Source organism: Oncorhynchus mykiss, chromosome 15, assembly GCF_057628025.1.
Source record: "Oncorhynchus mykiss isolate SJ-2025 chromosome 15, ASM5762802v1, whole genome shotgun sequence".
Classification (NCBI taxonomy): Eukaryota; Metazoa; Chordata; class Actinopteri; order Salmoniformes; family Salmonidae; genus Oncorhynchus; species Oncorhynchus mykiss.
This window is the reverse complement of record NC_143036.1, coordinates 56,815,001-56,825,000: the sequence shown is the minus strand read 5'-3', so window position 1 is coordinate 56,825,000 and position 10,000 is coordinate 56,815,001. Positions and strand designations below refer to the sequence as shown.

Sequence of the window (10,000 nt, the reverse complement as noted above, 5' to 3'; positions counted from 1 at the left end):
TGTGTATGTGTGTTTTAGTGTGTGGTTGTGTATGTGTGTTTTAGTGTGTGGTTGTGTGTGTGTATTTTAGTGTGTGATTGTGTGTGTGTGTGTGTGTGTGGTTGTGTATGTGTGTTTTAGTGTGTGGTTGTGTGTGTGTGTTTTAGTGTGTGGTTGTGTGTGTGTGTGTGTGTGTGTGTGTGTGTGTGTATCTCCCCTCCACCAGCCCCAGTGTATTGTTTTGGAGGCCACGTTGTCGTTCCCTCATCTCTAGTGGTTGTGACACGGGGGCAGGTAATTGTTATGTTAGTCTCAGAGCTCAGAGCCAACCGCTTGTAAAACATACACGCACGCACGCACACACACACACACACACACACACACACACACACACACACACACACACACACACACACACACACACACAGCCGCTTGTAAAATACCACAACACACACACTCCCAGAGGAAATATACCACATTCAGACGTTTGTGTTTGGGTTAGCTTCACTAAATCATTTCTTTGTAACAGACTTAATCTGTTTTTTTCTCTTTCTGAGGGGATTTTAAAGAAGGCTGCTAGCTAGCACCAGCAAGCGATGTTGATAGATGGCGTTTTTTTAATGTTGTTGTTCTGTTTAATCCAATTGACTTGCGACAAAGCCCTTCAAATCGGGGAGATTTTCTCAATCTGAACACAACAGAACATATGGAACCAAGATCTCACTGAGATAAAATCACTGAGGACATGCAGGGACAAGATCTAACTCCCCCTCCTGAACACACACACACACACACACATGCACACGCACACACACACACACGCACGCACGCACGCACGCACGCACGCACGCACACACACACACACACACACACACACACACACACACACACACACAATGAAGCCTTACTGACAACAGCGGCTACCTTTGATGACAGAATTACTTAGCTCAGCCTAGTTCGATATCAGCACTGAATCTGGTGCACTGACTGTGTAAGTCAGACAGGTGCAAATGTATTTAACAGGCAAAGCTTAACCGATATAACCAGCCTGGTGTGTGCGCAGGTGTGTGAGCACAGGTTTAAGCGAGAAAGCTGTCCTCTTCTGGTAATATGCGTGCAAATACGCAGCTTGCTTGGTGTAGCTGTGTTTCACTAATTGAGTGTGAGTGTTCAGCAGTGTGTCTGTGTGTGTGTGTGTCACCTCCCCTGCCTTCACAGTGATAATGCGTTGCCGGGCAACCTGGGTCAGAGTGTGCTCTGTGTCCACAGATCTCCTGGGGTTAATGTATTTCAGACAGGCAGCAGAGAGGACGCCCGCCAGGCTCTTAACCCCTGAGAGAAGGGTCCTGAGGCAGTCGCGGATCTGTGGCTAAGATCTCCGCGCTGCATATTTAGTATGAGTCCTAAATGGCACCCTATTCCCTATTTAATGCACCACTAGACCAGAGTAGTTCACTATGTAGGGGATAGGGTGCCATTTTGGACTCACCCTAAGATCTGTTCCGGGGTCAGGATTAACTGACGATAGCCCACTTATTCTAAATATGCAGAGCGGCGAGAGGGAAGGAGAGAGACAGAGGGAGACAGCGAGTGCTAAAGATGGGCTCATCCCTCCATCCTCTCAGAGTGGAGGAACAGATGTCTTTTGGTTTTTTTATCACTCTTTTTTTCTCCTCCAGATTCATCAGATGGAGGGAACAAGTGGGCTACTCTCTCAGATAAACGAGGGGAGAAGAGGCGGGAGGGAGAAGAAAAGATGAGGGAAATAGTGGGTAATTGTGTGTGTTGGGGAATGTGTGTGTGTGTGTGTGTGTGTGTGTGTGTGTGTGGGTGTCTAACCTGTAAGCACCACCAGGCTGGGTTGTTGTAGTTGGAGTCTACTCCAAACTGTTCAATAGTCCTGTCGATCCCCACTCAGACCCTCTCCGTCCCTACCAATCACACACACAGTATTCAACATATTCAAAATATTACAGAGCCAGAGTGACAATAGTACAGACTTTGCTCTGTTTTTGGTCTTTTTAACTGAATAGTTGGGGTTTCTATGGCTCCAGTCTTATGAGAGTGAACAATCAGTAGCACTTTAGTGATTCTATTCTCTGCTCAAGGTCTCTCCTCCAGAACAAAAGAGCATCACTATGGTAACCTAACACTGTCATCAAACAGAAAACAGAACCACCAGCTTAGTCAGGTAGCAGTGGTTCTCAAACCTCTCCTCGGAGACCCCCAGCCGTTCCGTGTATTTCAACTATTCCAGAGCACACCTGATTGAACTCGTCAACTAATTATCAAGCCCTTCACTAGGCGAATCAGCTGAGCTAATTCCCAGTTCACACGTCTGAGGGTCTCCGAGGGGAGGTTTGAGAACCACTGAATTAGGGCGATATCCTTGGAAAGAAAACACAACAACAATCTCACAATAGAAAAGGTTTACTCAACATATTAAGGCATTTGGAGGAAATTGAAATATTGGTGAACATTTGAATGGAAATAAAATCATCAGCATGGTGCTTGTCTCACCTGGAGCTGTAGTTGACCGAGGCCTGGCGTTGCCGCGGCAGCAGCTGCTGCCATGGTAGTAGGTACCAGCTGGAGAGGGTAAGGGTCACCTGGACAGAGGAAAAGAAAGAATACACGTCAGCTATCTCTCCTTCCTCTCTTCCTTCACTTCCTCCTTCCTTTTCCTGTCCAGTGCCTCCCTACAATGTATGTGTTGGACAGACTGTGCCCCTCTCCCCCTTCCTTTCCCCTCTCTCTCTTTTTCTCTCTCTCTCCTCTGTCCTCACCCTCTCAACACCTTCACACTCCTCTATATACACTCCCACAGCCCTTACTCCATAACATGGCCTTACCTCCCCTCTACCTCCTTTTCTTGTTCTACACCGAGACAGCTTTGACACTCCCGTGTGAGACCTCTCTCCTTTCACTTCCTCCCTGTTCTCTATTTAGGTCAAATAATCCCCCATCCCATCTCTCTCTCTCCCCCTCTACCTGCAGCCCAGATAGACCCTTTACTCTTCTCTCCCTTGTTCTCCATTCTATCCCTCCATCTGCCTCACCTCCCTCCCTCCCTCCCCCTCCATCTCTCCCTCTCCCACGTCCATCCCTCCGTCTGAGCTCCCTCCCTCCCTCCCTCCCTCCCTCCCTCCCTCCCTCCCTCCCTCCCTCCCTCCCTCCCTTTCTCCGGTCCATTCTAAAGCCCTCCTTTGTCCTGTGTCTGGTGCGTCCTAATGAAAGGCTGATTGTGTGGCCTCTCTCTAATACCTCCTGACAAAGACTCTGAAGGTGTTCAAAGATAAAGACGCCCTGGACGTAATTAAGCCAGCGAGGGCGACGTCACCACTGCAGCGCTCTTTCTATTCTCTCTGTCTCTGTTCTCACCGTCTGCACCCTCTTTCTGCAATCGCCCGTTGTTTATGCACCCCCTCTCTATGCTTGTTCTTGTATCTCTCTCTCTCTCTCTCTCTCCCTCTCTCTCTCTCTGTCTTCCTGCCTCTCTGCCCCCCCCCTCTCAGTAGGCCATGTCGGCAGTAAGTGAAGTCTGATGAATCAGGGATGGAGAGAATTGGAAATAAAAGAGAAGGGAGCAGGTTATTAGCACCCAGCTGCAGATAGATAGGCCTGTGTAATTACTATGGGAGGGAAAGGTCAGGGCTGGGGGCAGAAAGGAGGGATGGGAGAAGACAGGGAGGAGGGGTGGAGGGAGAAATGGGGGAGGAGGGATGGAGGGAGAAGACAGAAGGGAGGAGGGATAGAGGGTGAAGATAGGAGGGAGGAGGGATAGAGGGAGAAAATAGGAGGGAGGAGGGATAGAGGGAGAAGATAGGAGAGAGGAGGGATAGAGGGAGAAGACAGGGAGAGGAGGATAGAGGGAGAAGACAGGGAGAGGAGGGATAGAGGGAGAAGACAGGGAGAGGAGGGATAGAGGGAGAAGACAGGGAGAGGAGGGATAAGGGAGAAGACAGGGAGAGGAGGGATAGAGGGAGAAGACAGAGGGGAGGAGGGATAGAGGGAGAAGACAGGGAGAGGAGGGATAGAGGGAGAAGACAGAGGGGAGGAGGGATAGAGGGAGAAGATAGGAAGGAGGAGGGATAGACGGAGAAGATAGGAGGGAGGAGAGATAGAGGGAGAAGACAGGGATAGGAGGGATAGAGGGAGAAGACAGGGAGAGGAGGGATAGAGGGAGAAGACAGGGAGAGGAGGGATAGAGGGAGAAGATAGGAGGGAGGAGGGATAGAGGGAGAAGACAGGGAGTGGAGGGATAGAGGGAGAAGACAGGGAGAGGAGGGATAGAGGGAGAAGACAGGGAGAGGAGGGATAGAGGGAGAAGACAAGGAGAGGAGGGATAGAGGGAGAACATGAGGAACAAAAGATGACCGGTGTTCTTATTCCTCCCTGACAGGTGTATGATAGTGTGTGTTATTTGTGTAAAACAGAACATCAGAGAGTGAGAGATACTCGTGTTATGATAAATGGATGTATTTATTTCATTAAAGGATGTATCTAATAAAATGAATGCCATGGTGGTGGAATATTACTGTCACTAGGCATAGACAGTCAGATATAAACAGTGATGCTACTACATCACACTGTTCTCAGGGTATGACCCTGCATATCTGACCGGGTCCCAGAGTAACTTCTTCACAAAGCTATATCAGGACAATACACTGGGTCTCTCCGATCTGGCCATGGCACTAGTGTATGTGTGTGTGTGTGTGTGTGTGTGTGTGTGTGTGTGTGTGTGTGTGTGTGTGTGTGTGTGCCCGGCTTTGTAACAATCAGTATACCCAGGACCCCACCCAGGCAGGATCCGGTCTCAATAAGCAGTATTTCAGACTTCAGACTTCAGCCTCTCCAAAACATTTTTCCCATGCAACTCTGGGACATTAAAAATTCCAGGGTTCAAGTAGCATTTTTTAGAGGGATCCTTATTTCAGTGGATGTGTTTTCTGGGAGATAGGCGGCATCCCAAATGGCACCTTATCCCCTACATTGTGCACTACTGATGCGGAGCTGGTCAAAAGTAGTGCACTATGCAGGGAATAGGGTGCCATTTGGGCCGCAGTTATTTTTGCCTAATGCTCCTTAAACAAACAACGGAGAGGCAGATATTCATGCTCCTCATGGGGACACGGCTGTAACAAAAGAGAGAAATAAAGATAGCAAACATGTTGCTCTTGGCCAGAGAGATGCATCTCCCTAGACTACTGGGTGGGACAGAGTTCTCACTAAGAGAGAGAGAGAGAGAGAGAGAGAGAGAGAGAGAGATATGCATTATTTATCTTGTGTCCTTCAACCATTTGTACATTGTTAAAACACTGTATATATATATAATATGACATTTGTAATGTCTTTACTGTTTTGAAACCTCTGTATGTGTAATGTTTACTGTTCATTTTTGTTGTTTTTCACTTTATATATTCACTCTGTATGTTGTCTACCTCACTTGCTTTGGCAATGTTAACACATGTTTCCCATGCCAATAAAGCCCTTGAATTGAATTGAATTGAATTGAGAGAGAGAGAGAGAGATGCATCTCCCTAGACTACTGGGTGGACAGAGTTCTCACTGAGAGGGAGAGAGAGAGAGAGATGCATCTCCCTAGACTACTGGGTGGGACAGAGTTCTCACTGAGAGAGAGAGAGAGATGCATATCCCTAGACTACTGGGTGGGACTGAGTTCTCACTAAGAGAGAGAGAGAGAGAGATGCATCTCCCAGACTACTGGGTGGAACAGAGAGTTCTCACTGAGAGGGAGAGAGAGAGAGATGCATCTCCCTAGACTACTGGGTGGGACAGAGAGTTCTCACTGAAAGAGAGAGAGAGAGAGAGAGAGAGAGAGAGAGAGAGAGAGAGAGAGAGAGAGAGAGAGAGAGAGAGAGAGAGAGAGAGAGAGAGAGAGAGAGAGGAGAGAGAGAGAGAGAGAGAGAGAGAGAGAGAGAGAGAGAGAGAGAGAGAGAGAGAGAGAGAGAGAGAGAGATGCATCTCCCTAGACAGACTGGGTGGGACAGAGAGTTCTCACCTGAGAGAGAGAGAGAGAGAGAGAGAGAGAGGAGAGAGAGAGAGAGAGAGAGATGCATCTCCCTAGACTACTGGCGGGACTGAGAGTTCTCACTGAGAGGGAGAGAGAGAGAGAGAGAGAGAGAGAGAGAGAGAGAGAGAGAGAGAGATGCATCTCCCTAGACTACTGGGCGGGGACTGAGAGTTCTCACTGAGAGAGAGAGAGAGAGAGAGAGAGAGAGAGAGAGAGATGCATCTCCCAGACTACTGGGTGGGATGGAGAGTTCTCACTGAGAGAGAGAGAGAGAGAGAGAGAGAGAGAGCGAGAGAGAGAGAGAGAGAGAGAGAGAGAGAGATGCATCTCCCTAGACCTACTGGTGGGACTGAGTTCTCACTGAGAGAGAGAGAGAGAGAGATGCATCTCCCTAGACTACTGGGTGGGACTGAGTTCTCACTGAGAGAGAGAGAGAGAGAGAGAGATGCATCTCCCTAGACTACTGGGTGGGACAGAGTTCTCACTGAGAGAGAGAGAGAGAGAGAGAGAGAGATGCATCTCCCTAGACTACTGGGTGGGACAGAGAGAGAGGAGAGAGAGAGAGAGAGAGAGAGAGAGAGAGAGAGAGATAGAGAGAGAGAGAGAGAGAGAGAGAGAGAGCGAGAGAGAGAGACAGAGAGAGAGAGAGAGAGAGAGAGAGAGAGGAGAGAGAGAGAGAGAGAGAGAGAGAGAGAGAGAGATGGATTGATGGATGGATGGATGGATGGATGGATGGATAGGGACAAGAGTAGAGGCCACACTGGGCGAATTGTGTATTGTGTGTGTGTGTGTGTGTGTTCTGTCTACAGTGTGTGGTGTTCTCAATTCTGGTCCTGGGGAAGATAAAGACGCCCTGGATGTAATTAAGCCAGCGAGGTCGACGTCATCTTTCTGTTCTCTCTCTCTCGTTTTCTTTTTCTGTTCTATCCGCCTGCACCCTCCTTCTGCAATTGCTCTTTGTCTATGCACTCTCCCAAAGGGGGGCACATTCTTGTTTTTGCCCTAGCACCAGACACCTGATTCGAATCATCAAAGTCTGATTATGAGTTGATGATTTGAATCAGGTGTGCAGTGCTAGGGCAAAAACAAAATGTTCACCCCCTTGGGTCCCCAGGACCAGGATTGAGAACCACCGGGGTACAGTACGTACCGTGTATTACATACATGTGTATGTGTGAAGTGTGTGTGATGGCAATGAAGTGTACTACTAGTGTGCATAGCATATAACCCATATACAAGTCTAACTTTCAAAAGTCAACAAGTGTTGATGCTTCAGAAGGACAGCTCTCTGTCATTCAGGGCAACACCATTCTCCTTGGCTCAGGCAGAGAAAAGACAGCAATATTCCTCCCAGACAGCGGGGGTCTTTAAGTGGGCGGTGGGCGGTGGGTGGTGGGCGAGGATTGGCACATAATGGCATTAATTGAAACTGGAAGGAGACTTGTTTAGGAAGCTGTTACTTTCTGGGGGAGGAGCTGGACCTTAGAGAGACCAGTCTGTCTGCCTGTAGGGGGAGGCGAGCGCGAGGATTGTTGGACAGGCGTGTGTGAGGCGTGTTGGACGCATGTTCTGGCGGGGGCCCGTGTTAATGTGAGGGAACCTGGGGCAGGTCGCGCTACCCCCTGGCGTGTTCCTACGGTATTCGGAATGTCGTTCCTGGCACACGCGTGTTGCTTCTCGCGGTAAACAACACATTGCCTCACAGCCGGACTGCCGCGGCCAATAACAAGTCCCACAGGATGAGGCTTTTTTGGTTGCTTTGAAAAAAATATTTTCTGGAAAATTGAAAATGGAGACAAGAGGATGAGCCAAGTGAAGGAATGAGCCAACAGACAGAGAGAGAGAGAGAGAGAGAGGGAGAAAGAGAGAGAGACAGAGAGAGAGAGAGAGAGAGAGAGAGAGAGAGAGAGAGAGAGAGAAAGAGAGGGGGTCCCTGTCTCTGTAGAAAATACACTTGTAGTGGCGTGGCAACAACCCCACTGACATGTCCCAATCTAGGCCCACAGAGAATAGTCCGTTTGAGGAGACCAGTACTACTTACTGCAGCCTGGTTTGTAGTTGAATCCGGGGGGCAGCAGGAAGCCTTGCTGCGCAGCAGCTACAGCCAGAGTCCTCTGGTCTGGAGGGAACACTGGGATCATCAACGGAGGCAGCTGCCCCTGGACCTGCTGAGAGACGGGTGGAGGGGGAGGAGGAGAGGAGGGTAGGAGAGGGAAGAGGAGCGGAGAGGAGGAGTAGAGGAAAGGAGAGGGGAGGAGGAGAGGAGAGGGGGGGAGGAGAGGAGGGTAGGAGAAGGAAGGAGGAGCGGAGAGGAGGAGTAGAGGAAGGAGAGGAGAGGGGGGGAGGAGAGGAGGGTAGGAGAAGGAAGGAGGAGCGGAGAGGAGGAGTAGAGGAAAGGAGAGGGGAGGAGGAGAGGAGAGGGGGGAGGAGAGAGCGATAGAGAGAGATCAGTTTATTGAGCATATGGATGTCCGTATCTGACTGGGGTGGGGGAGGTATGTGAGCGTGCAGTCCAGGTGTAGTCAGACATTGATCTTGGGTAGCGAGGGGGAACAGAGCAGACAGAAGCAGAAGGCTGCTCTAACTGTATCAATGTAGGCCAGCTGGGGGTATTGTCTGTTCCTCACAGAGGGGGTATCAGGTCCAGTCTGTGACCTTTAACCTCTAGACACAATCACAGCTCAGCGTGGTGAGGTCAGGTAAGGTCATCTGGCCACGAACAAGAAGGAAGAAACTGAAGAATGCTCAAACACAGACACACACATGTGCAGCTATATACACACATACACGGACAAACACACGGACAGAAGAGTGCACACGCACAGGCGCACACACCCCTCCCGCCGCACAAACCCCTCCCGCCGCACACCCCTATCCAACACGCAAATACGTACTCTCTCCTCTCCTCTTGAGCACCTGCGTCTGATACAGAGCTGTGTATATGAGCTGAGACAGGTCAGAGTCAGGGAGTCCTGTCCTGTTGATTACCGAGACAACGAGGGAGTCACGAGGAAGAATCACTGCTAAACTCTCATAACAGCTGGCCTGGCTTCTTCCCTCCCCAAGGAGAGAGGAGAGAGGAGCACTCTGAGTCGGCAGCACGCCATCCCTCTTCACAAGGTTTCCAGAACTCAGAGAAAAAATACAAACTCAGTGACTTTGGCAAGAGGAAGAGTCTGAGTGTTTCGGCACAGAGAGAGAAGTAGGAGACAGATGGTGGAAGCCGAGGACTGTGTGTGTGTGTGTGTGTGTGTGTGTGTGTGTGTGAGCGAGTGTGTACGTGTGCGTGTTCAGCTGAAGACTGCTCTGCCAAAAACAACACAAAGACACTGAGGAGTGACATGACTGACAGAAGAGATGTGCAGAGACATGGGAGAGAGAGTCCGCAGTATGACGAGTTAGATAGATGGATAACAGCAATGTTTTGCAGGCTAAGTTTGAAGATGACATACCCAGGCAACCAACGGTTGAATGAAATATAATTCAAACCCAAGGAACAAAAAGAATAAGCTATTACCTGTAGAATGAAATATCTGCAATGTTATAAAACATTCAATGACAAGGAGCTCTTAAAATTGAATGTCAAAGTGACACTGACAAGGGAAGTAATTTTCCCCATTTCTCTCTCCTTCCCTCTTTCACCCTTTCTCTCCATGTTCAGGGGGAATGCAGTGATATAATGGAGAGAAAACGCTGCAGAAATATGTTAGAACATCATCGTCTTATGTCACCGCGGGATAAAGGACAGGTAGGTGAGTTAAATGGAGGACAGAGTTCCCTTTCTCACTCCCTCGCTCCGTTTCGCGTTCTTTCAGAAATGAACGTTCTCAATGTCTTTCTATCCACCGTCCCGGTGTGTGTGTGTGTGTGTTCTTAGCCATGCCTCTCCTGCCTGTGTGTGTTTTCTCCTGTGTGTGTGTGTGTGTGTTCTTAGCCATGCCTCTCCTGTCTGTGTGTCTTTTCTCCTGTGTGTGTGTGTGTTCTTAG

At 49.3% G+C, this 10,000-nt stretch overlaps 1 protein-coding gene across 17 annotated transcripts in view; it reads right to left on the bottom strand.

The window, feature by feature from the left end:
- Window positions 1-10,000, bottom strand: part of sox5 (SRY-box transcription factor 5) — a 115,978-nt gene that overhangs the window by 31,518 nt on the left and 74,460 nt on the right. For 12 of the 17 annotated variants that reach the window (XM_090198979.1, XM_090198972.1, XM_090198981.1 and 9 more), the window contains 2 exon segments: window positions 8,055-8,181; window positions 2,500-2,588 (listed from right to left, as the gene is read on the bottom strand). In XM_090198979.1, coding sequence (XP_090055105.1) covers window positions 2,500-2,588; window positions 8,055-8,181 — 216 coding nt within the window. 17 annotated transcript variants of the gene reach the window in all.